The sequence below is a fragment of the Desmodus rotundus genome, chromosome 5 (assembly GCF_022682495.2).
Source record: "Desmodus rotundus isolate HL8 chromosome 5, HLdesRot8A.1, whole genome shotgun sequence".
Classification (NCBI taxonomy): Eukaryota; Metazoa; Chordata; class Mammalia; order Chiroptera; family Phyllostomidae; genus Desmodus; species Desmodus rotundus.
Genome location: NC_071391.1, coordinates 100,932,392 through 100,958,680, shown reverse-complemented (window position 1 = coordinate 100,958,680; position 26,289 = coordinate 100,932,392). Strand labels below are relative to the sequence as shown.

The following is a 26,289-nucleotide window of genomic DNA, read 5'->3' as shown; positions in this document are numbered from 1 at the left end:
GCGCGGGCCCTCTCCTACTACAGGTTCGCTCGAGCTCACCGGAAGTTGTTGCTGCCATTTTCTGGTTCCTTCTGCAGGGGGTGTTGCAGGTGCACAGCCTAGTCGCGGCCGTTGCCGACCAAATCTGTTCGAGTCGCAGCAGGCGGGAGGTGCAGCCATGCCTAGGTATTACGAGGACAAACCGGAGGGCGGCGCCTGCGCCGGCGTGAAGGAGGACCTGGGCGCATGTCTGTTGCAGTCCGACTGTGTGCTTCAGGTAGCGCAGTCCGCGGCAGCTAACGCTGGAAAGAGGAGGCCGGGCGGGTGGGGGGGCGGGGGGGCCAGGCAGGGGGGATGGGCAGTGGGGAAGGTGTCCCTGGCGGTTTACGGTTTCGGCGAGGACACGTGATTCAGACTTATTGGTGCTGGGTGCAGATCACAACTCCAATTTAATAGACTTGGATATAGGCACTGTCGGAGCCTCAGTTCCCTTCGGTTTTAGATTGGAAATAAAGATACCACCCCCGTTGGATTTTTGTGACAAACCATTTCAGTTCAAGAAATATTTATTGAATGCTGCCACTGTGCTAGATTCTGAGTGCCTTTTCCAATTACAGAGGGCAATCAGTTGTGTGCAATTGGATATACAGTTTCAGAAAGTTGCTATTTCAAAGGAAACAATCCCAAAATGGACATAAACAGAAAGGACTATCAGTGTTCCTACTGATTCATGACTTACGTTTGGTTCACTGACTTTCGCAGTCAGCCAGACTGGCCTCCCAGTGTCTATAAAACTTTTCAGTTAAGAATTTTTAAAAATATATTTATTGATTATGCTATTACAGTTGTCCCATTCACCCCCCTCCCTCCCACATTTCCCCCCTATAGTTCATGTCCATGGATCATACTTATAAGTTCTTTGGCTTCTACATTTCCTACACTATTCTTACCCTCCCCCTGTCTATTTTCTACCTACCATTTATGCTACTTACTCTCTGTACCTTTCCCCCCTTTCCCCCCTCTCTCCCCCTCCCACTCCCCTGTTGATAACCCTCCATGTGAGCTCCATTTCTGTGGTTCTGTTCCTGTTCTAGTTGTTTGCTTAGTTTGCTTTTGTTTCTGTTTTACATGTGGTTGTTAATAACTGTGAGTTTGCTGTCATTTTTACTGTTCCTATTTTTTATTTTCTTTTTCTTAGATAAGTCCCTTTAACATTTCATATAATAAGGGCTTGGTGATGATGAGCTCCTTTAACTTGACCTTATCTGAGAAGCACTTTATCTTCCCTTCCATTCTAAATGATAGCTTTGCTGGATACAGTAATCTTGGATGTAGGTCCTTGCCTTTCATGACTTGGAATACTTCTTGCCAGCCCCTTCTTGCCTGTAAGGTCTCTTTTGAGAAATCAGCTGACAGTCTTATGGGAAGTCCTTTGTAGGTAACTGTGTTCTTTTCTCTTGCTGCTTCTAAGATTCTCTCCTTCTGTTTCATCCTGGCTAATGTAATTATGATGTGCCTTGGTGTGTTCCTCCTTGGGTCCAGCTTCTTTGGGACTCTCTGAGCTTCCTGGACTTCCTGGAAGTCTATTTCCTTTGCCGGATTGGGGAAGTTCTCCTTCATTATTTGTTCAAATAAGTTTTCGATTTTTTGTTCTTCCTCTTCTTCTGGCACCCCAATAATATGGATGTTGGAATGTTTCAAGATGTCCTGGAGGTTCCTAAGCCTCTCCTTATTTTTCCAAATTCTTGTTTCTTCATTCTTTTCTGGTTGGATGTTTCTTTCTTCCTTCTGGTCCACAGCGTTGATTTGAGTCCCAGTTTCCTTCGCCTCACTATTGGTTCCCTGTACATTTTCCTTTGTCTCTCTTAGCATAGCCTTCATTTGTTCATCTAGTTTTTGACCAAATTCAACCAATTCTGTGAGCTTCTTGATTACCAGTGTTTTGAACTGTGCATCTGATAGGTTGGCTATCTGTTCGCTGCTTAGTTGAATTATTTCTGGAGCTTTGAAGTGTTCTGTCATTTGGGCCTTTTTTTTTTTTTTTTTTTTTGTCTTGGTGCTTCCCTAGGTAAAGGGGCGGAGCTTTAGGTGTTCCCCGGCCGGGTAATGCTGGTTGCTGCGCTGTGACGCTGTACGTGGGGGAGGGGCCGAGAGGGAGCAATTGCACTTGCTCCACTCTCTGCTGGATTTCAGTCACTCCCTCTGCTACCCACAATCAAGTTGGGCCCCTCTGGTGCTGGTTCCCGAATGGGTGGGCTTGTGCACACTCTAGGCCCCTGTGGGTCTCTCCAACGACCTCTCCTGTGAGGCTGGGAGTTTCTCCTGCTGCCGCTCCAACCCCCACGGGTGTTTTCACTCAGAGGTTTGAGGCTTTATTTCATGGCGCTGGTGCCCTGGGTTGCGTGGTCTGCTTCGCTCCCAGCCGTTTGTCCTGGTTTATCTGTGCTGGAGTGTAGGGCCACAGGGTTTGCTAGTGGTCAGACTGCCTGCCCCGTTCGTCCCACACTCCGCCAGTCTTGGTCCCACCACGGCAACGCGAGTCCTCTCCGCCCTGGCTGCCATCTCTGTTGGTCTGGAAGAATGTTTATTTTTTATCTCCTTGGTGTCGGACTTCCTTGCCGTTCGATTTTCTGTCAGTTCTGGTTGTGCGAGGAGGAGCAGTGTGTCTACCTACGCCACCATCTTGGTTCTCCTTCAGTTAAGAATTTAAAAGGTTATGTAGTCCAGCTTTTATTTTATGTACAAGTGAGGAAACTGAGGTGTCCTACCTTCAGACTCCCCTGGCCAGGGCTATTTCCAGACTGCTGATTCTTGGTACAACTATTCAGCCAGCTCCCAACAAATACCTCTTAAGTGGCAGGCATGCTACCAGGCACTGGAGACACACAGAAATAGTCAGTCACTACCTACACAAGCTTGGTCTGATGGGAAGAATGGACATGTGAGGGGTTGAATTCCTGTGACAAGGGCTGTTTAAGCATTTAGTAAGCATTTATTTAATGCGTAAAGTAGGAGCAAAATGCCTTGGAAGCCCAGTGGAGAGCACCTCATTTTACTTGGGCCTGAAGGATGGAGAGTATGGCAGATGGCTTGAGAGGAAGGTTCCTGGCTGTCAAAGCCCTTGTGTGTCAAGAGGGAGTTTGGATTTTATCCTAACAGTCAGCATCAAGAAGGCCATGGAGATGAGCGATCAAGGGAATAAAGTACATAGAGTAGGACTGAGGAAAGAAACTCGGGTGACTTGTTACAACAATTGAATCATTGAAATATTTAGCAAACATTTCGGTGCCAAGCTCTAAGTCAAGGAACATACAGATGAATGGGACACATTGTCTCCTGTGTAGAAACTGCATCTCTGGAAAGTTAGAAAGTGGTAGTCAGAGAAAATGACCAGGACACATGACACAGACTTTGCTTTCCCCTGTTGATATATGGCTCTACTGATGCTGAACTTGGTCACCTAGGAGAGCCTAATGTTTATAAACATCCCTTTAAAGGGAAGTGCATTTACTGTTTGTGGTAAATTCATCCTGATGGGTGATTTCCACTGGAGTGTAAAAGGGCAGTATAGAGGCAAAACATTGGGTTTTGCAGATTCAGGACAATATCCTGTCTTCTCTGGTGGTTTGTGGGGAGTGGTTAGAGTGGTGGGCTGGGTGTCAAAATCTGCTTGAGGGGAAATCTCTGAAGATGCAGAATAGATAAAATTTGGGTTAATTTTTCCCGGTGCATGAACATACCAGGTGTTTCTATTTAAGTAGTACTCCACCTTCCCTCCATTAATATCTATCTAAAGTATTTATTACTAGCACTAAAAATGTTCTAACTTTAGGGTACCTAATTTTGGCTGTTTGAGCTTTTAAAGTAACACTAAAAGGGTCATTTTTATCATCAAAATTGCTTGAGATAAAATTGCAAAATTATATCTTCCCTTATGTTGGGAACCGCCCTGCCTGGTTTCAGAAGCTGTAAACCCCCATGGCTGAGGCTGAGTCAGAGACCTTGGGACCATAAGCCACTAAGGAGACAAAGCTTATCTCCCTGGCAGGGACTCCACCTCTGCCCAGTTTACTTTACCTTGCTTGGCCCTGAGCCTGACCAGTTAGCCAATGATGGGGTAAGATTCTTCAAGGGAGGGACGACCTAAGACAGGCATGGTCACGAAGATGCCCATAGGGAAGGACTTGGGGAGCTATAGAAAAAGGGGGTGATGGACCCTCGCCCCTTGGCTTTGACATAGCCTGAGTCCTCATTCTGTCTGCAAGGAGGATCAGACCTCTGTCTGATCTCTTGGCTGCCTTACTTCCCTGCCTAACTTAAGCCTGAAACAGTGACAGAGGTGGGTGCGGCCATGTGCTAGAAAGGGCAGATTCCCCAGGGGGATCAGGCCTAAGAAAGAATGCATACAATCCTGTGAAGCCTGCTTTGCTAATACCCTCAATTTAAATGATAAGGATCCAAGCCTGAATGAGTTTGCTTAACTTTAGCTAACTGGCCCTGACTCAGAATAAGCCCTCAGAGTTCTTTGTTTGTTATCTATTGTTTGATCCTTACTGCCTCACAATGATTGATGAGCTTTACCTGTATTCCTGTGCAAACTGAACCCAATAAAAGCCCATTGAGGAAAAGGCTCTTGGTTCTTCTCCTTTGAGAGATCTGCCACCTTTCCTCCCCAAGCAGATCCTGTCTTGGTAGTTTTATTTTTATCCGTGGCAGATGGGTGGGGGGGCTGGGACTCTGCGTCAAAGCTCTCCTACACCCTTATATTGTCAAGTACTGCATAAGGCTGATGTTTATAAGCAGTAAGACTTTTATTTTAATTAACATTTCCTTAATAGTCAAATAATGTTTTTATTTTCTTATGATTGCAAATCAGAATTTGGTATCATTAAACCTCAAGTTATTCAGAAATTTCAAGTTTAGTCTGCTTATTCCAGGTGTTTTATGTATTTATATTTCTGGGAAACTAAACCCCTTTAACAGTTCCCTGTTACCCCTGTGGCAGGCACTTCCCCTGCTTTGTGATGTGCTCACACTGCCAGTTAGCCTTTGCATGTATACACCTTCTTTCCTGCCTCGTATGAAAAGCCCTGCGTAGGCAGGAATATCTAGTATATACTCATTTTTTATCTTCCTACTAAACTGATCTAGGACTGTTCTGATTTATTTATGTTTTAGTAAGTTGGTTCTTATGAGGGTCTAGTTACTACACAAATTAGTAGGGTAGGGTGTTCAAAAAGAAATTTTGCCCTGGCCAGGTGGCTCAGCTAGTGGGAGCATCATCCCGTACACCAAGGAGTTAGTTGCTGGTTCGGTTCTGGTCAGGGCACACACCTAGGTTGCAAGTTCCCTGGTCAGGGTGCATATGGGAGGCAACTGATCAATTGACATTTCTCTCAAATCAATAAAAAACATTCTCAGGTGAGGATTTTTTTTTTAAGTATTCAGAAAGAAATTTTATGGCAATTAAATTTTAATTTTGCCTTTTTGAGTTGTGTAATATACCTTCTGTAGATGCATCTGTGCGTACAATATATTTAAGTGCCTTTGTGTTAAATTTACAGATTTGTTTAAAATATTTTAAGATAATGCAGAGGTAGTAGTAGGGTTTTTATTCCCTGATAACTTAAAAGGAAAATACTACCGAGTTTTAGCTCTTACCTAGTTTTGCAGTTGTTACTTTGTCAAGTCAGATTTTTAAGTTATAGCTTTTAAAAAAAAAGGTTTATTTATTAAGAGTCAGAAGCAAGCATTTCTCTTGTGAACATTCTTGTAACGGCATCCTGCCGTGATGGCCAAAAGGGAATGTGGTTTAATCCTGTTTCCTTGGTAACCTCCTTTTGAGTTTTCACTGCTTAAAGATGAGTTAATTTTACGTCAGGTTCAGGCAGATTTCCTCTCACAAGAATGTCAATTCTGCTTATACCTTCTTTTCCTCTTGCAGTTCTTACTCAGTTGAGCTTCTCAGAATAGAGAGCTTGACTGTGGGGGCTAGGAGGTGGGAAAATGCAGAGATGTGTTGGAGGTAAAATACTTGCATTATAAAGATACAAGTGGAGACTTTAAAGGCACTTGATACTACCTTCCAGAACAAGCCCTCCCATTCACCACAGGCCCGATGTGTCATATGCATGTGTTCTGTCTCAAACACACTACTTTCTTCTGTCTCTAGTTCTCGAGTGTAAACGTTTTAAGAACACGGAAGAAGCCATTACTACTTTCTCCTTTACTCTTTCCCTTTCCCGCCCACAAGGAGCTGGAGATACCAGTTTTTAGATTTATATGTATACATTTCAAAGAAAAATATCCCATGGAAACCAGTGTTTTCAAGAACTCAAGAGCCCCCTTAAAATAGTCAAAATGAATTATGAACTATTTCTTACATAATTTATTGTTTTCTTCTTTTGGATTTTTAAAAAAGAACTGTTTTCAGAAGGGTATTGTTTTGTTGTTTGTTAGAAAATTTCCAGGCATTTATATTGTTTTATGTGTCATAGGAAGGAAAATCCCCTCGGCAATGTCTGAAGGAAGGAAACTGCAGAGCTCTGAAATACTCATTTTTTGAATGTAAAAGATCAATGGTAAGAAAAGACTTTTTAAAGCTTACCCTAAAAATTAGCTATGTGGAATCAAATATGTGAATGACGTTGCAGTGACACTGTGCAGACCTCCAGTGAGTTCATGTGAAGTGGCACTCAGGAAAACCCACAGTTACGCTGCCACCACACTAACCACAGCTGCTGACATCATGAACTTTTTAGGGGACGATAATGGAGTCTTGGCAAGTATAATAGAAAGTAGTGATTCACTATTAGTCCTTCAAGAAAGGACTGATATCACTCCTAATTCAACTTCAATTACACATGCTTAGCAAAAACCTGAAACATAATTTAAATCGTGCTGGTAATTTTACTTAATACTTCAAACAATGAGTGTATAACTAAGAACGAAGGTTTGATGGGAAGTTTGAATTATCTGTTTTCTCATAGTATTAAATATCTAGTCATCTTGCTCATGTTTAAAGATTATTAATTTTTTGAAAATATGGCTCTTAGCTTCATGTAGTGATCAGGTGAAAAAATGGCTGTCTGTCCCACATTTACTGTGTTGGATTCATTAATAGTTTATCTTTAAAATAATTCCTTCCTGTAGAATTCCTAGGGAGTGACACTGACAACCATGCAAATTCACCTTACATACTGACTTGGCCCTCCCCTTCCCCTCCCCCTTCCCCTTAAGAGGCTGTACTGTGAACTTAATCGCTTTATCCTTTGAATAGACAATTTAAGGATTTTTAATCCCCCAATGATTACTTGTTACTTACCATTTTTCAAGGCTCTTCTTTTTTTAGTTGCTCTTTGAAGTTGTTTGCTAGAAAAACATACATTGAGTATAGTTCAGAGAAAAAGAGAAATGTAATTGGGATTCTACTTGAGAAGAAAATCCTTATTGTGACCTTAAATGCAAATTTTGTTTTTAACTCCATCTTTAGTATTTTGGATTCTTTGTGGGGTTTTTTGATAGTTCTGAAAATTGCCTTTAAAAAAAAATTCTGTTTCCTGTTTCTACTACCTAGGTGTAATTTGTTCTTTTTCTAACATCTTCAGGTGAACAGTTAGCTCACTTTTTTTCAGCCTTTTTTGCATATATGTATTTATATTAAAATGTCCAGAATAGACAAATACATAAAATTGAAAGTAGATTAATGGTTTCTAATGTTGGTGACATGGGGAAGAGGGATATGGAGGAAGGAATGGGGGTGATTGTGATGATGGTGAATATGCACAAAAAAAAAAAACCTTGAATTGTATTTAAGATGAGTTAATTGTATTGTTGGTGGTAAAATGGCACCAGGTGTTAGGCCCATGGAGTCACACCAGAGCTTAGTTCAGCATCTTGGTACTTGAGTTCTGGCTAAGAAAGAACTCAGAGCCAAGACTCAAGCAATAAGAGAAACTTTATTTAGAAAGTCACAGAGGTAGAAGTGAGCTGTGGGGGAAATGGGCTCAGGAAATAGGTTACAGAGGCAGAAGGGCCCTTGGAGCTTACAAGAAAGAGGCAAGGAAAACACACTCAGGGGAAGGAGGTGGGAAGGCTCCCTAGAGAGAGCAGCGACAATTGCCTTTTTGATCGTGCCAGAAACTGGTTTACTTCTCTTCTGTAATGTTGTCCCTTACCAAAGTTGTATTTAATTAATTATGTCGTACAAAATCTGATTTAATTGTACATTTATTTTCAGTTGGATGCCAGATCAAGATTCAGAGGAAGAAAAGGATATTGATAAGTATTATGTTGAAACCAAGATGGAAACAACAAAGGATTTCTTCTGGTCGTTAAAACACAGAAACCAACATAGAAAACATACTTTTATCTTAAACCTATTTGGTCGGACCATGGAACCCTGGAGAGAATGGATGAGTTATGGTTTTGAATGTGTATAATGATTCTCTTGCTCTAAGTTATTTTTAGAAGGAAAATTTAATGGACTAGTTATGAGTGCAAAGTATAATAAATGTGTTTTAAGAATTATTCTAAAGCACAAAGATTGTTATTTCCAAACTTGACTCCTTAACCAAATGACACACTTTGTACATCCTCTGTGAATATCATGAAGGCCACTGAGGGGACTGTTAAAATCAATAACATGGAGCCTGAGGAGAAAACGTCTATCGGGAAGGTTTAGGATAAAGCTCTGCTTTTATTCGGTCTGTCCTATTTAGTTCTAAAATAACTTGTGCTTGATTTCTTGGAGGAGAAATGCTTCATTTGTGCTGATTCACTGAGGTAACAGCCTCAGAACCTTAATATCATATGTTACGCATAGCTGGATGCGAAGCCCCAGATTCCATTGCCAGAGCCCTTTGCCTCCATCTCTTGACCTTATAGTTTTTGCTTCCTGGCCTCACTTTCAAGTTGCCCCTCTCTTGTAATAGGAAAGAGGACAGTGTCAGCCAAAAGTCAAGTCTTTAAGATCCCTGATCCAAAAAGAAGAGAGAGAATCTCCTTTACCTGGAGCCACAAGTCAGATTCTACAAAAGAACTCTTGTCTTCCCTGGATCTCCTGCCCTTAAATTGCACCAGTCCCGGTGGCAAAAGGAATAGGGCCAGGCTCTCAGCCAGGCCTGGGTCTCATTATTCCTGTGAGAACCGCACTGGATGAGTGATGGGCCTCTTCTCAAAAAGAAAGGAGGATTCAGCGCAAACTGAAAAAATAGATGTGTTCACGATGGAAGGCAAGAGTAAAAAACATGAAATGCTTGAAGAAGTTTAGAACCACAGTAATTTTATTCTGATCACTTAATACAGTACAGAGCTGAATATGAATCCAAGTTTTCAACTTTATTTTCAGTTTTGAAGAATGAAGAACCACAGCTTCTTCATAACATCCACAGGTTATTGGAGTTAAAGCAGTCAAGGTATTCCGTAGCTCGTTTCTTTTTTAGATGCTCACCTAAAGTTGCGAGGATTCCACACAGCACTAGTCCTTGTTGCCAAACGCTGGGGGTCTAGTGTGTGTGCTACTTTTCACTGGGAAAGGGGAAATGATGGGTTTTTTCAATAATACTTGTATAACTACTTAAGTGCTACAACTTTTATTAAAAATAACTTTGATAAGGAATCTTGCTAAAATTGTTATAGAACTCTACTTTTAGTGACAGCTTTATTGAGTTTCATTTGAAGAAATTCACATGCTATAAAATTTACCCTCGAAGTATATACAATTCAGTTGTTTTGTATTTGGATTTTTTAGTCAGAGTTGTGCAATGTTACCATTAATTCTGGAACATTTTCATCTCCCCGAAGAGAAACCCCATACCCATGAGCAGTTACTCCCATTCCCCTTTCCCCTAGCACCCAGCAGCCATTAATATGCCTTCTCTGTCTGTCTCTGATAGATTTGCCTTTGTAGGGTTATATGTGGCCTGTTGTGCCTGGCTTCTTTCACTTATAGTGTTTTTAAGGCTCATCCATATGTAGCATCTATCTGTACTTCATTTTTACTGTAGAATAATATTCCATAGTATAGCTAGACTGCATTTTATTTATCCACTCATCAGTTGTTTGCACCTTGGGGCTATTATGACTAATGTTATAATAGTATACAGCTGGTCCTAGAAGGTCTAGTTATTAAACGTTGTTATAACATTGATGTGATGCTGTAGAAGCTTAACTCTTGTTTATGTCAATTAGTCTATGGTAAAAATTGGTTTTATTATACGCTGTTTCACTTAAAGTCCAGAACCTATCAAGGACGTTAAGTGAGAATTTACTGTGTACCTAAGAGTGGTATTACTGGGTCATTTAACTCAACATTTCGATGAGCTGCCACACTTTTCCACCGTGGCTACACCAGCAATGAATGAAGATTTCAGTCTGTCCATATCATTACCAACAGTTGTTATTTTTCATCTGTTTGGTAATAGACATTCTAGATTTGAAGTGGGATCTGGTATCTAATTGGAATTTCAATTAGCATTTCCCTACTGGTTAATGATGAGCATGTTTTCAGGTGCTTATTGGTCACTTTTATATCTTTGGACAACTGTCTGCTCAAGTCCTTTATCCATTTTTCAATTGAGTTATCTTTTTATTGTTGAGTTGTAAGAGTTCTTCATAGGTTGTGTATATAAGTTCCTTAAACACAAATCAATGGTAAATGTTTCCTCCCAATTTGTGATTTGTCTTCACTTTCTTTATGCTGTCTTTCGAAGCAAATTTCAATGTTGATGAACTCAATTTATCTGTTTATCTAAGAAAACCACTGCCTAACCCAAGTTTATGGACATTTATTCCTATGTTTCCATGTCAGAGTTTTATAGTTTATGTGTAGCTCTATAATCCATTTAAAAATAATTTCTGATACTTGTATTAGTAACTGTATAATTAGTGGTAAAATACACATAATGTAAAATTTATTATCTTTATCACTTTTTAAGTATATAATTTAACAATGTTAAGAATATTCACCTTGTTATGCAACCAATGTCTGGAACATTTTTCATCTTACAAAACTGAAACTTTATACCCATTAAATAACCCCTCATCACCCTGTCCCTCCAACCCCTGGCAGCCACTGTCTGCCGATGGTGAGCATCATTTCATGTTGTTGTTGGGCATTTGTAAACCACCTTTGGAGAAATGTCTACTCGGGTTCTTTGCCCATTTTTAAGTAAGGTTGTGTGTTCTTTTGTTGTTGAATTATAGTTCTTTGTATATTCTAGATATTAACCCTTTACAGATATATATGATTTGCAAATATTTTCTCCCATTTCTTTTCACTCGGTTGATTGTGTTCTTTGGTTGATGTAGTCCACTTTATCTGTTTTTACTTTTGTTGCTTATGCTTTTGGTGTCATATCCATGAAAGCATTGCCCAGTCTAATAAAGCTCTTCCCTTGCATTTTATTCTAGGAGTTGTACCATTTCAGTTCTTATGTTTAGGTCTTTGATCTAGTTTGAGTTGATTTTGTATATCGTGTAAGGTAAGGTCTAATTTCATCCTTTTGTATATTGATATCCAGTTTTCCCAGCATCTTTGATAAAAAGACTGTCCTTTCCTCTTTGAATGGTGTTGGCACCCTTGCTGAGGATCATTTGTCTATACGTATGCCAGGGTTTATTTCTGGGTTATCTGTTCTGTTTCACTGATCTGTATGTCTGTTTTTATGCCATGCCACACAGTTTTGATCACTGTAGCTTTGTAATAAGTTTTGAAATCAAGAAATGTGAGACCTCCAACTTTGTTATTTTTTGAGATTGTTTTTGCTATTCAGAGTCCCTTGAGGTTCCATATGAATTTCAGGATGGATTGAACCTGTATGTCACTTTGAGGAATGTTGGCATCTTAACAGTATGAAGTCTTCCAGTCCATTTACATGAGAAGCCTTTCCACCTGTTGTTTTCTTTAATTTCTTTCAGCAACATCTTGTAATTTTTCAGTGTACAAGACTCTTGACTCCTAAATAGGTTAGGTTTATTCCTAAGTATCTTATTTTTTTTTATGCAAATTCCACTGGAAGTGGAATTGTCTTCTTAATTTTCTTTCTAGGTTATTTGGATGATGGGTTAACTTTTTATAATTTTATTGTGAAACACAGTAGACATACAGAAAAATACATAGGATGTTTGTATAACGTTAACTAATTATAAATCTTCACGTTACTACCATCCAGGTCAACAGAATATTGAATGACCTGTTCTAATGCCTGACTTTTCTGCTCACCTCTGAGAGAAAACCACTCTTCTGGTGTTTGCTACACTCTGCTCTTAAGTTTTCCTTCTCCTGTGAGCTTGTCGCGTTTGGCTCCTTGAGATGTGTTAGAGTACAGTAGTCCCCCCGTATCTATGGGGGATAATGTTTCAAGACCCCCAATGGGTGCCTGAAACTGCATAGTACTGAACCCTGTATATACTCTGTTTTTTTCCTATACATGCATACCTTTGATAACGTTTCATTTATAAAGTAGGCAAAGAGATTAACAGTAACAAAAATGGGATAATTATAACAATAAACTAATAAAAGTTATGTGTATGTAGTCTCTCTCAAAATCTTACTGTACTGTACTCACCCTTCTTGTGGTGATATGTTGATTGTGGGTAACTGAACCATGGAAAATGAAATCTTGGATAGGGGGTGTGGGTACTACTATAACAGACTATAGCACTAGACCAGAGGAAAGCAACATGGTCTAGTGCAGGAACAGGAAAGATTTTAACTGAATGCCAGGGTGGAAGGTACGGTCATTTATCAGGAAGACTTGGCCTACATGGAGGAGGGGATGCAGGGGTTCGGTGTTGACATGCTGTGTGGAAGACACGCAAGTAGAGTGACTAGGATGCGGGTGGATGTGTAGATGGATCTGGACCTAGGGAGTCTTGGTGGACCTAGAAATTTGGGAGTCATTGGCAAGTAAGTGGTAATTTATCCCATAGGAATAGTTAACACTTCAGGAAAAGCATCAAAGTGAGAAGAAGGTTAGGGACAGAAACCTGAAGAACACAATGTTAGTGGTGAGTGAAGGACAGCAAGCAAATCAGAGGGAGGGGGATGGTAAGAGGTAGGACTACCAGGAGAGTGAAGCCACAAAAGCCAAAGGAGGGCAAGTGCAAGCAGGAGGAAGTGATAAAGTGCTCTGTGTTTCTACAGCCGTCTCTCTAGTGAAGATATCTTCCTCCTTACAGTGGACACAGAGCAAGTTTCCTATCCTCCCTAACCTGTCTCAGCTTTTTAATTTTTTTCCCTTTCTGTCTGTTAAATGGTACAACAGAGAGACGGCACCATAAGGTCTGTATTTGAATGCAGACCAGCCTGGACCTGCCAAAAAGGCCCACCAGGAGCCTGGTGCAGGAAGGAGTCATAGCAAAGATAGTGTTGAGGCACACAGGGGGTGCGAGGGGGAATTTGAAGTGTGACTATTTTGATTTACACTTCTGGGATTCTGTGCCACAGCTCAGGTAGTGATAGCTGGAATGAGAGTAAGACAGTTATTACCCATTTGCCGAATCTCAGCACAGAATGGAGAGGGGTGGCACAGCACTGTGCCCATTTCATGGACAAAGACAGGTGCTCCCACTGTCACCTTCCGTGGTGAAGCCAGGACCTGTTTTCAAAACAAGCTTCAAAAAAAAACCAAACAAACCAACCCCGGCAGGAATACTTGGCTACATACTCCTACCATAAACAAAACTAAAAGACAACTAACAAATAGCTTTTAAAATGCAGCAACATGATAGATTAATATATTGTATATTTAAAAACCATTAAAAAAAACCCCACTCTAATGAAGTCACAAAAGGGGTAGGAATACAAGTGTAAAAGCTGTTCAGTTTTCATAGTAATCAGAGATAGGAAAATTGAAACAAGGTGCCGTTTTAAACAGAATAAAGGGAAGAGGCACATGCTACAGGCGGTAAGCTATCTTTCTGGGAACAATACAAACCTTGTTTTATTGGGCTTTGCAGATACTGAGTTTTTACAAATTAAAGGCAAGAACCTCCACCAGCAAAAAGATAACTCACTGAAACCCAAATGATCGTTGACATTTTTTAGCAGTAATTTTTAATTGAGGTATGTACAGTGGTTTTTTTAGACATGAAGCTATAGCACATGTACTAGACTACACAGTATAGTATAAACATTTCTATGCACTGGGAAGCTGTAAGATTCATGTGACTCACTTTATTGTCATGGTCTGGAACCAACCCGCAATATCTCTGAGTTATAGACCTGTATGAAAAATTAAAAATTTTAAAAACATTTACACTATCCTTTAAATTATATATTTCTACTGCCAGGAATTTATCCAAAGGGAAGTCACTGGGCACACGTGCCTAGAAAAGGGTGCAAGATGTAGTCCTGGTTATAACAAACAATCAAACATTAATGAAATGTTTTATCAAGTCACACAGCAGATGACCAGGCAACCCACAGAGAAGATGTGACCCATATTAATGGACATGGGACAGTGACAACCAAATCTAACAAACTTGATGCCGAGTCACCTCATAATGGCCTTGTGAAGAAGGTGCCATCTTGTCTGTACTTTGCACATGAGGAAGCAGAGCCTCAAAGAAAACAAAATAACTTGCTCAGAATCACAGCCAAGGAGTGACAACAGGATTGGGACCTGGGTCTGTCCGAAGTAGACATCCATGCTCTTAATCCCACACCCCAACGCCCCTTCATTTCAAATTAAGTGAAAAAAGGTCACAAAACGAGTCATGGTCCCATGTTTACAAACACCCAAGTGCTCAATGCAGTGCCCATTAACGGTCGTCCAGTCAGATGCTGGCTAGAGAACTGGTCCTAATGGTCCTAATGCAACGGGATGAATCAGGCAAGACCAAGTTTAATGTTGTCAGTTGTTTATTATTTGTCATTCTAAAGACTAGCACATTTACAGCATACATGGCTTTGAATGAGCTAAGAATATATAAAATGGTAACTACATGTTTATATATATTAATACTGTCCAAAACAATAAATAAAAGTACTTTAGTGCACTAAGCTTGGTAAATACAATTGTGTAGAGACAAACTGCATTATACAACATTTGTATATTTTAAAGGAAACCGAAGGCATCGGTGCCGCAGGTTCTTTGACAGAACCCACAGCACGTCCTGGGTTTTCAGTGTGTCTCAACATTTCTTATTCAGTGGGGACCTTACAAGGAACACTGGATGAACCTCTTATTTTATGGTATCCTGCAAGACTGCCTTCCTTGTACAACTGCAGACTCAAAGCTCCTAGGTGTCCTGAGGAGCTGCTGGCCACCGTGACACCGTGCCTTGCTCAGCAAGCATGGAAAGTGTGTGAGGCCCTTGGAGACTTGCCTCGTGGGAGCCCAGCAGCAGTGCTCAGACAGAATACTGCAACCCGAGTATTTTCTGTGGGATTAGCCAAGTCAGGGTTTCACAGTCGTCCATAACATGAAGACAAAATTGGAAGAGTAATTAACAGTGAGGTGCCACATGCAAAACTGCGACAACTGGCTCAACATTTGCCATATTCCCTTTTGATAAACACAGGTGTTTAATGCTTTTCAGACCAAAAAAAAAAAAATCTGAAAATAATATGGGTGACATTTAATTTAAAAAGACAAGGGAATATTTTAAAAGGTACTGATGTTAAAATGAGAAAAAATGGAAATGTAAAAGATACTAGAAAAATTACAAAATAAATGAAATGGTGGGCAGGTAAAAGGCTAACCAGCCATACTGGAAACTGTCTGAACGGGGATCGGCACAAGAGAACCTGACACCAGCTGCTGCCCCCTGTGCAGTGGGTCTGGTGGAAGTGAGTTTCTCTGCCACCACCCTCCAGTGAATCCAGCTTCGACAGAGACGGTGAGCTCCAACTGTCCCTCACTGACGTGTCTTCCACACCAGTTCACACTCGACCAGTGGAAACTTTCTTTCCATCGGAAATCAGAACACGTCGGGCTGTTCAGAACACACTGACTTTCAAGTAGGAGGGATCTGGAAGGTCATCCAGTTCCACATTTACCCCGCCTGTCCCTGCCACAGGTGGTTCTTCCTGCCTGTGCCTCAGCTCCCCAGGCTATTGCATTTCCAAGTGGCATTTCTAAAGGAGCCCAAAGAATAATACCCAGAATTGTAGGCACAGGAATTTCTTAAGGGTGCACCAGTTGTTAGGATTAGCATCATAAATGTGCCAAATATATTCCTTTTATAGCCTTTTAAATAACATAAACAATCATCATAATAAACAGAATTGATAAAACATATGCACTAAGAAAAAAAAACTCTGCTATGTACAGATAAGACTCATCATCTTATAATAGATGACCAGACATCATTTTCTATGAAGTTCCTAGGTTTTATGGCCCATTAATCCCTTTCCAAAATCTCACTTTAGGAGCTAATTTCAACTTTCTCAATAGTCACCTTACATAACAGAATGAGAAAAGGATAGTAACAATTATTGCAAACCTAAAACACTTTCATCAAAGAGTCAAACATTGTATTGTCTTTCAGAAGACAAATAGGTAAACCCACTAAGGACACCTGATCTGAAAAGATTCAGGCTTCCACCACCTACGCACATAAACCTCCACTGCTGCGAAAGGCATCAGCCACACCCATGCGAGGTCCTGGGGTGCTGTAACTCAGCGTCCATGCGAGAGGGGGACATGCACCCTGGGTCACTAGACATGGAGATAAGAGATCAGGAGACAGCTGGCTTCCCATTCTCAAGCAGAGACCCTGTTCTCTAACTCATAAGGGACAGAAGAGGTCCTTACTGGGTGAGTGGCTTTGTAAGTGTTATCCTCTAATAAAGTACTGTCTCAGGCCATTTTTCAACCTCTACTTCAACTTTTGGCTCCACCTGTGCTGTCACAGACATAATTCATTAGAGCCACCTGCTCTCACTGCATGTGGCAGAGTTAGCTTCTTTCCCCAAATCTTGAATTAGCATGTAACATTTACTGGTCTGTCCAGGATCCAAATGTTTACTGTTTTACATTCAGATTTTTAAAAAGTAGGTTGTAATTCGATGCTCAATTTTGAGTTACTTGGTAGAAAAATAAGTGAGCAGCTGCCTAAATGGACATTTAAAAAAATCTTTTAGCATTTTAGACCTACCTAGCTTGATTCCTGGAGGTGACTATCAGTGACTCCTCTGGTTCTGGCTGCAGACTGTTGAAATGGGCAGTTGCTACTACCCACACCATTGAGCCAGACATTACCTCCTACTGATTCCAACGGGATAAAAAACATGCTCCATAGACTCTTTAGTGAAATATTTTAAAACACGAAAGTAAAAACCAATCCTTCGGGTCTTCTTGAAGAATTCATATGTGACACTAGAGGGCGCCCACATTTGTTACATAATGGCTAGTTAGAGGACACCAAGTGTTCAAGTTTCAACCTTGCCGTAAGTCCCTTCAGGAGGCCTGTAATGCTTGGGGAAAGCCTTCAGCTGCAGGGAATTAAACGCATATTTGCGACTTCCAACATTCTTCATTGTATTTTCTCTTCGACAACCCTCACTGGGGAAAAAACAAGCACAAGAAATGACAGCAGTAAAAAAGGAAAAAAAAAGAAAAGACTTAAACTAAGATGGAATGAACTGATTATTTTTATAGCATTAAAAAAAAGGTTAATTTAAATGGGTGCCAGACTATTTCCAACAATACGCACATAAGATGGTGGGTTTCTGAGCAAGGTAATTAAGAAGCACAGCGATGAACAGGTGTATGGGATTGCGCGTTTTGCAGTTGCGAAAGCAGCACTGTATCTAAATGAAAGCAAACTTTTTAGAAGTTAATGGTGTCATGTATTTCATTTCTAGATATTTCAGGGTTCTATCCTAACTAGTGGTCCAAAGATTCTGTTACATAGCAAATTAAATGGAAAACAAGGCAGTGCGACTCTTACCAAAGCCTTTAAAGAGCTGCATCTTTCTATGTTAGCCATAGCTGTTAATCACCTCAAATTCAAAAAGCTGGTTTTCCTTGCAGAATTCAACGTGTAGCAAAGCCATGTGGCTGAGAAGGCTGTGCTAACAGGCTGTCTCCTAAGTGGGTGCAAAACAATCCAGTGGTCCCAGGTGACGCTGCATGGTGGGTCTGCATGGCTATCAGGGCTGGGGTGTCCTGAAGGAGTGACCCTACTGAGATCCCCTGGTGGCAGCCAGCCACCCTCTCCAGGTGAACTGTGGTCACCTTTCAGAAGAGTGCTACCAAGCCAGTGAGAGCCAACAGGTGCCCTTCCCTAGAGAAGCCACGGCCAGCACCGTCCCCGCTGGATTTGATGGGGGGCGACCCAGTGTGCAAAGCAAGCACAGAGCAGGAGGATGAGGGGCAGGCAGGCCTCACGTTCCCAAATGAGAGCATCAGGGGAGTTCTCTGGAAAGCGTTCTGGTGTAGACATCAAATTAACAGGCAAAAGCAACTCAATATAAATGACTTCCTGTAGTCTAATTGTATTTTTGTATTTTCTGAGACTACCAATGAAATCAACTAGTTATCAAATTTAGTACAAAAACCCCTTTATGAGATGTAAAATTTAGAGTTACCAAGAAACAGTGATTAAAAAAATATTTACCATTGTATGAACACCATTATGTCATGCGTTTTTTAAAAAATATCAGTGGTTAAAGTGAAAATGACATTCTCATTTTCAAGAATATGTAAAATATTTTGGGGGAAACAGTAATTTTATTCAAAAGATAAGCATGGGTATTTCAGAAAAGTATTCACCTGCTTGTTATTACATAACTTAGTAACTCAAATATGCTGCTCTGTCATCAGAGCCTCAAGCCCTCAGTGAGGAAAAGTGTCATCAGAGCTGAACGTCTAGGCCGTCTGAGAGGATCCCAGAGTAAACAATTCTATGTCTGTCTAACATCCAATAATCTGATAAAAATATAATTCCAGTTAAAGCAGAAGCTCTAGGCTCATTTAATCTTTGGAAACTCACATTATGGGGCTATTTCTGCCAGGGCTTCTCCATTTATACAGAAGTGTACATTCTCAAAAACCACCTCTCATGAGTAACTCCTTTGAGGAGCAAAGAATAATTTGGGAACTTTGACATTATCTTTTATTTACATGTTAAAGAAGGTAATTACTGGTTTAACTGGCTGAATACATTATACAATAATTTCTTTTTCAAAACATCCATTTTTTTAACGGAAGATTAGAATGGAAACCCAAACAGCAACTCATTTTAGGGATACTCTGGCTTTCCCTTTCTGGTGGGTTCTTCCACTTTAGGGCCCATCTGGATGCACAGGTGTCTTAGTGACTCTGAATGTCTAGAGTGACCCATTCTCAGCATTAGCATGAGCTTAGAAGCCACCTGAAAGTCATCACCAAATCTCAGGGACTCCCCTTTCTTGAATCATCTTCCCTGTTCGTTTCATCTTGCCTATTTCTCACTAAAGCAGAAAAGATTCCAGATATACATGTAGCTTGATTTAGAGTAAAAGGCCTTAGTGAGATTAAAATTCAGCACAATGGGTGGGCATACTGAGTCTCTTTTCTCAGATATTCTACCAAAAAAACAAAGCAAAACAAACCAACAGCCCACAGCACTAGGCCGACGGTGTCCTCCATTGTGCTGGCCTTACCATTGCAGAGTTAGAACGTGCTGGCTTTTGACCCAGCGCCTGAAGAGAAAAACCAAGAACCGTATCCTCTCTCTCATCCATCTCATATCCTCTCAACCTAGCGCCAATCCTACATGCAGCAGGAAGGCCTGGCTGCACCACGACAGCCAAGGAGCGGCGGTGGTGTCCATGAGCCCTGTGACCCTGAGCAGGGGCTTCCCCGGCTGGCCTGGCCTTCCTTTGCTCTGCGGTGGGTGGGTCCTGAGCGAGCCTCTGATGAGTCACAGATGTATGCATGGGCCCAGGGAAGAGGGGGGCAGGCTGTCTGTAGTCACCTGTGCATGGCTTGTGCCCAGCCTAGAGGTGAGCACAGCACGTGTCCCTCCTGCGGGGCACCAGGGAGCTGTGAGTGGGAACTGAGCGTGTCTGTGGACTCTACTTTCCCTCCTTCAAATAAAGTAAACAAGGGTCTGAGTTGATGAGTGCACCAGGATCCAGAGGAGAGCAAGTGGTCAACGTACTTCTCCTAGAATCACAACTGACAGGACCACTCCTCGTAACCAGGGTCATGTTCTACCATCTACCACCACCAGTCCCTGGCATTCGCAGAGAGGCTCCCTACTGAAGGCTGTCAGGAGCTGTGCCACAGAACAGCCACCTCATTTTTTCTAGAAAAGACAGTGCAGCCACCACTGTACCTGTGAGAAGAGTGGACTCTCTCCAGGTGTGACACTTGCCCCAGGGCTCCTGCAGTGCTCTGGTGGGTCCAGGAGGGAAGGGTGCCCAGGTGTGTGAGGAGGACTAGCTTCCATTTTAGAATTTGAAGCCTGAGTCTGGCGCTCATCACTCACTGCCAACTGCTTCTGCGATTCCTGAAACCCAGACTCAGATCTGACACCGAGCCAGAGAATTCCCAGAGAAAGTCCTGGAAGTCTTGGGGAGGGAATGTAGAGGCAAGATTCTGTGGTGGACTGAGTGTGTGCATGCGTGGATGTAAAGTTTTTGAAAACGCTAGCTTTTCTAAATCCACTCCAATTTTCCTCGACTAGTAAAAAATATTTCATGAGATACCGTGTATGAGGAACCAGACGGAGGTCAAAAAGAATTCACAACACAATCTGAACTGAAAAACAGAGAAGCCACCAAGTCTTTCTCACACAGGGCCTCTGGAATTTCCCCTTATTCATTCTGATACCGTTACAGGTGTACAACTACCCTTCTGCCAAATGTGATGTTAAGGTAATAAATCATCCCACTTTATGGACAGTGCCTTGTTAAAATTAAGAGTGATAAGAGCAGAAACCAGAGTAACTCTGTGCCTCTCACAGCTCCATCTAGCACAACTGCCCAAAGCGCAAGCCTCCTTTCTTGGTCTCCTTTCTTTGACTTTGTTTTCATTATTAACTGCATTTGATTTGTAGATATAAAAGCTGTCCGGACTTTAATCCAAATTTAAAGATGCAGTCTTTAAAATGGAAAATGCTATTTCAAGAAAAATAAATGTATATAACTTTAACAGCCTTCTGTTAATATATGTATTAATTCCTGTGATCAGTTTAATGATCCTTAAAGATTTAAAAGAGTAAATCTGAAGTCACATGCAGTATGTTCTCTTATGTGCCTGACTTGGTACAATGTGCTATTGTATTCACCGCTTCGTGTCACCTCAAATTGGAAATAATAAACATGAGCAAGGAAATGTTATGATTCTGCAAACTGTTTGCTACTGTAATTTAAGGGACTGCGCTTTGAAATGAAAGCAGAAAGTCAATGTCCTAATAAATAGGCGTATACAGATGAGCCAGTTATAAAGCATCTATCATTTTCTTATCATTTCTCTTCAAAAGGAAAGGAAAGATTAGCAGTACATTTAAAGGATAGTATCAAATATACAAATTCTTTCAGACAGAATTCCTTTCTCTTGGAAACAGGGCACATGTGATATACAGGTAATGAATAGCTTTACATCAGAAAATAAGAGATTTGGTACAAATGATTCCAGACCAGCTAAACAGTGCAGCCACAGGGCACGGTAAGAACGCACTACAAGCACTGAAAACTGCAGAAGTCAAACAGCAAGTCCTCCTGGTGAGACAATTTGGCAGGTATTTATAGTTCAGAACAACAAAACGCCCAACTGTAAGGCATGAAATATTTCTCGGCAACCGCGCTTTGACACATTCCTTCTGTCCAGTTAGGTATATTCTGGCACTTTTGTTTTCTTGTGACTTATTAATTTTTCATAATGATACTCATTTGCAACGCAATTTGGTCACCAGGTATGCTATGCTCAGAAAGAGCCACACAATCAGTAAATTGGGGCTCAGAGCCAATAAAGGGATGGAACAGAGGAGGCTGGGATCTAGTCTTAAGTCTCGGATGGGCACCAGGCCGCTCAAGTTCTTCTGGGTGACTACCTCTCGTGTTCCAATGCTGTGAAAAGGAAAAAGTTTGGGAGAAAGGAAAAGAAAAAGGGAAAGGAAATAAAAAGAGAGAGACACATGCAATGGATTTTATCAAAATCATGGAAAAAAAGAGGAGAACCAAAAGATAAAGTAAAAAAAAGGGAATGAAGCCACAACAGAAAGAAAAGATGAGATGCAGAAAAGGGTGTGAAAGGAATACCAAAACAAAACCAGCACAGTTACAAGAAAAAAGAAGAGAAAGAGAAGTGAAAATAAGAAAAAAATACCATAGTCTACCGAAAATACACACACAGGCTGACGAAATGGTTTTCCATGTTCACGCTCTCAGCTGCCCGGCGCGCGTCATGCGGCCCAGCCATGCGCTCACATGCTGCGAAGACACGGATCCCAAACAGCAAGCTGAACATGAAGAACCATTGGGCAGTTTGACCTTCTGACAGGTGCCTGAGCAGGGGGCGGGGCAACCGAGCTTGCCGAAGCTGCCTCTTGATGAACTGTTCAAACAAATACTATTCGCCTCAAGTGTCAACCCGAGGCAGAGCCCTCACCAGACGCACCTTGGCTTTCAGGCTCAGCGGCAGCAGGGCATGAGCTGCTGGCAGCTCCAGCTTTTCAAGTTATTATCCCCAGGAATGGCATCCAACCAAGCTCCATTGGGAACTTTGAGTTTTCCCTCCCTTTGGTGCTCCAGAAAAAATGTCCTGAGGTGAGTGAGACGGCAGCCAGAGACGCAGGGCTCTGGAACCACATCCTCCATGCATGGTCATCGAGGTGGCAACAGTGACACCGAGGTGCCAGGACTCACTGGGAGAGGGACAGTCCAGAGGTCCTCCCAGGGTTTCCCAGAGGGAGTAGGAGGCCTTGGACTTGACCTGCTAGGGGTGCTACTCTGACGGGGACACTCTCCGTGCTGCGCGCCTTGGCTGACTGCCATGTTCCCGAGCAGTCCTTAGGTAGGTCCACTCTGGTGTTTCAGCCACTGGACTGGAGAAGAGGGGGCCACCAGCGGTGAACTGGAATCGGCTCAGATAGCTCGGAAAGCCATGTGTACACATCTCTTCCCAACTCCGTGTCCCACAGTGTCCTACTGGTAGCTTAAGTAGGCCCCAGTGGGAGTATTTATGCCACAGAATTGCCAAATGCTACCGATCAGGGGTTTGGGGCTTTCTTTCTTTCTTTCTCTCTCTCTCTCTTTCTTTCTCTCTCTCTCTCTCTCTCTCTCTCTCTCTCTCTCTCTCTCTCTCTCTCTCTCTCTTCTTTCTTTCTTTCTTTTTTTTTTTGGAGAGATTGCTGGTTGCTCAACATTTGCTAGCACAACACTGCCACTACTCACCCTGGGCCTCCAGGAGAAGGCCAGCCTGGGCATCAGCTTTGGCCCTTACACCCACTTCTCTCTTACACCCACCCTGGCCTGCACGCTCTACTTTCCTCAGGTCAGATACAAGGGAGACAGCAAGCGCACCAAAATGCGCACCTTCACTTAAGGGCACAGCCACTATCTACTGCTGCCTCCCTAGGGCCCGTGACCCTGCCCCTCGGGCTTGTGGGTGATGAGCGAACCTGTCTTCCCCACACAGGACAATCCAGAAAACCCAGAAGTCAAGTGTAACAGTGTCACCTTAAAGCAAATGCATGTGGCCAGAGCTTGAGGTGCTACAAGGTCAGAGGACAAGGTGGCAATCGGGACAGCACCCTGGGCTGGTGCTGAGAGGATTCTGGGGGCAGGCAGAGGTGAAATGGGATCGAGCCTTGTTTTTAATAACTTCTTAGACACAGTTATTATTGTAATACATGTTCACTATAGAGATCTAGAAAATTCAGAAAAACATAAATAAGAAACTTTAAAAAGATAAAATCATTGGAGGTGGGTGGGGATTTCAGAGAGGGAGCAGAGACCAAGGGAATGGTGCCTGTTCCCATGGGAGGAGGGCCCTTCCCTGCTCAGGACCGGGGGTCCTCCCATGAGGTAAGAAGACGTCACCAACTGCAGGGAGTCAGGAGTGCTCAGAACGGTGACAGGAATGGAAACACCCAGATGGTGGATGAGCAGTCGCTGCGAGACGGGGAGGGCGTGTGACTTGGTAGGGCAACAGCCTGTTGGTGTCATTTAAAGGCCTCACAAAGATGTACACTCTTTAACCTAAGAACTCAATGGGGAAAGTGTGGCCAGGAGAACACATAAGGACACTCACTGTGCCATTTAAAGTGCCCCAAACGATAACAGCTTAAACAGTCAGTGACCACCAATTGGATACATTATGCTGTGCTAACCACAAGAAGGTCTATGTTTATTAACCTGAAAAATGCTCACAAGAGCGTTAAATGAAAAAAGCGGCCTCAAACCAGCAGGCAGAACTGCGCATGTCTTTGTGCTTGTGTGTGTTCGATTTTCTGTTTCATTCGGGGACTGGGTAAGCAGTGTGTGGATTAACCGCACTCACACCCCTGTGCGTGTCTGTACGTGTGCATCTATGAAAGAGTATATATCAAGTGTTAGCACTGTTACCTGCTGATAGGAATATGGAGAATTTTTCTGTGGTGTGCATTTGTGTGAACCACTGCATTTTCTAATTTTCCTATAAGGAGTGTCAATTAATTCTGTAATAAAAAGTAAAAACTGTATGTGTAAACTGTATGTGCTTTGTATGTTAAACTGTAATACCAATCTGTGTGCGTGTGGGCACGGCCCCTTCACCCCAGGTGGCTACAGGCAGCTGGTGGGGCAGCCACATGGCTGAGGAGCCTCCTCCTCCCTGGTCTCCTGAGCCCTTCAGATGCAGTCAGGATCAACTCTTGTCGTCACTGAATTTGTTCCAGAAGTCAAGACTGGACAGAGGTTACGTATCAGCTGTACACCTGGCTCAGGGCCCGGTCTCCTGAATGCTGTGTATCACGTTCCGCTGAGTCAGCCCCGACTCCTGGCGACCCCATGAATGACTGATGTCCACAGTGTCCCGTCCTCAACAGCCCTGTTCGCTTCTGTAAACTCACGCCTAAGGCTTTTTTAGGGAGTCAATCCAACCCATATTGGGTTTCATCTTTTCCTGCTGCCTTCTGTTTTCCCAGCATTACTGTTTTTCCCAAAGAGCCCTGTGTTCTCATGCATGTGAAACAGGAAAACTGCAGCTTCGTCCATTGCCTCCAGCGATGTTTCAGGCTTCCTGCGCCCTCCTGAGTGGACCTGGTCCTAGTGTTTGCTCCTAGTGTTTGCTCCCAGGGCATCCCCCATCCAGGTCCCTTGTTTCTTTGCTGGCTGAGGTCTGCACGTCACCAGAGCAGTGCCTCCCACCGCCTCTCGGATAACAACAGCGCACAGGTGTGGCTGGAAGCCCGGCCCTGCCACTCCAGTGGCACCAGGGACACTGAGCCTGAAAGGCATAAACTCCATGGGGACAGGCCCTCGGTCAAGGGCACTCTGGGCAGGGGTCTCTAAGCCTCCACTGCTTTCCCGAGGCTAAGGCAGGGAGAGTGGTGAACTTTCTGAAAGTGTGTTCTGAGAAAACGGAGAGGTGTAGATGAACTTGGAAAGGCAAAACAGAGACAGAACAATTTTAGTTTTACAAAATGCTATGTTACCAAGAGGCAAGAGCTCAGGCCTGGCATTTGTGCACCACTGTGAGAAGGCCAAACGGCAGAAACATACAGAAAGGATAAGAGAGTCGAACGCTTTAAAGAATCTGGTGAGAGGACAAATGGCAGAACATTCAGTAGGAGTGACTCGCAAACGAGACTGTGACAGCATTGGTGACTACAGTGAAGGAGACAGGAAAACCAGGTTTCTTATCCTTTCTTTTGGTATGTGTGGTAGGGTGCTCCCCGGCAGTGCTTGAAACAAGGCATCAGTCAACAGCAGACACTTTTGAGTCCTGGGTTTCATTCTGCAAACACGCCTGCTGTCTCGGAATCAGAACATTATTAGGGTGAGGTCGCCACAGCCCACAGACAGGCGGGCGGGTGGCTGCCGTCGCCACAGAACACTCATCTGACACTTTGCTCATAAAAGCAAATTGTGTCGACTGCTAGGGAAGAAGCAGAGCGGACCAGTGCAACCTGCAGACACGCTTTTGTCACTCGGAGACATACGAATGATGTAAACAGCAGACACATGCTGAGACAGCTCTGGCCGTAAGTCACACCCACAGCAAGGCTGGTGGCTGGGGGAATGCCATGTGACACATGGCTTTCACGAGGTGCTCCCTGTATCACTCCTGACGCCTGAGCTGGCCCCTGTCTCTACCTGTTTCCGTGCAGTTCTGCTCCAGAGGCTGCTAGCTCTTTATCTCCCCCTTGACTTAAAAGAGAACATTG

At 42.7% G+C, this 26,289-nt stretch overlaps 2 protein-coding genes across 15 annotated transcripts in view; one reads left to right on the top strand and one right to left on the bottom strand.

Annotated features, from left to right (window-relative positions):
* The first annotated feature begins 25 nt into the window (after window positions 1–25).
* Window positions 26–8,508, top strand: COA5 (cytochrome c oxidase assembly factor 5). The gene is made up of 3 exons (XM_024571846.4): window positions 26–256; window positions 6,477–6,560; window positions 8,219–8,508. Exons 1-3 carry the CDS (start codon window positions 158–160, stop codon window positions 8,258–8,260), a joined length of 225 nt encoding a protein of 74 aa, XP_024427614.1. The 5' UTR covers window positions 26–157; the 3' UTR covers window positions 8,261–8,508.
* An 8,323-nt stretch (window positions 8,509–16,831) lies between these two features.
* Window positions 16,832–26,289, bottom strand: part of INPP4A (inositol polyphosphate-4-phosphatase type I A) — a 118,695-nt gene continuing 109,237 nt past the window's right edge. For 10 of the 14 annotated variants that reach the window (XM_053923730.1, XM_053923737.1, XM_053923729.1 and 7 more), the window contains one exon: window positions 17,501–21,988. In XM_053923730.1, coding sequence (XP_053779705.1) covers window positions 21,808–21,988 — 181 coding nt within the window. In that variant the 3' untranslated portion in view covers window positions 17,501–21,807. The other 4 variants (XM_053923735.2, XM_053923740.2, XM_053923741.2 and 1 more) reach the window with 2 other exon arrangements.

Bases quoted from the DNA above. Each gene is read 5' to 3' on its own strand.
- COA5 (XM_024571846.4), top strand. From the start codon at position 158: ATGCCTAGGTATTACGAGGACAAACCGGAGGGCGGCGCCTGCGCCGGC. The intron at 257-6,476 runs GTAGCGCAGTCC...TATGTGTCATAG, and splicing joins AGTCCGACTGTGTGCTTCAG to GAAGGAAAATCCCCTCGGCA. The intron at 6,561-8,218 runs GTAAGAAAAGAC...ATTTATTTTCAG, and splicing joins TTGAATGTAAAAGATCAATG to TTGGATGCCAGATCAAGATT.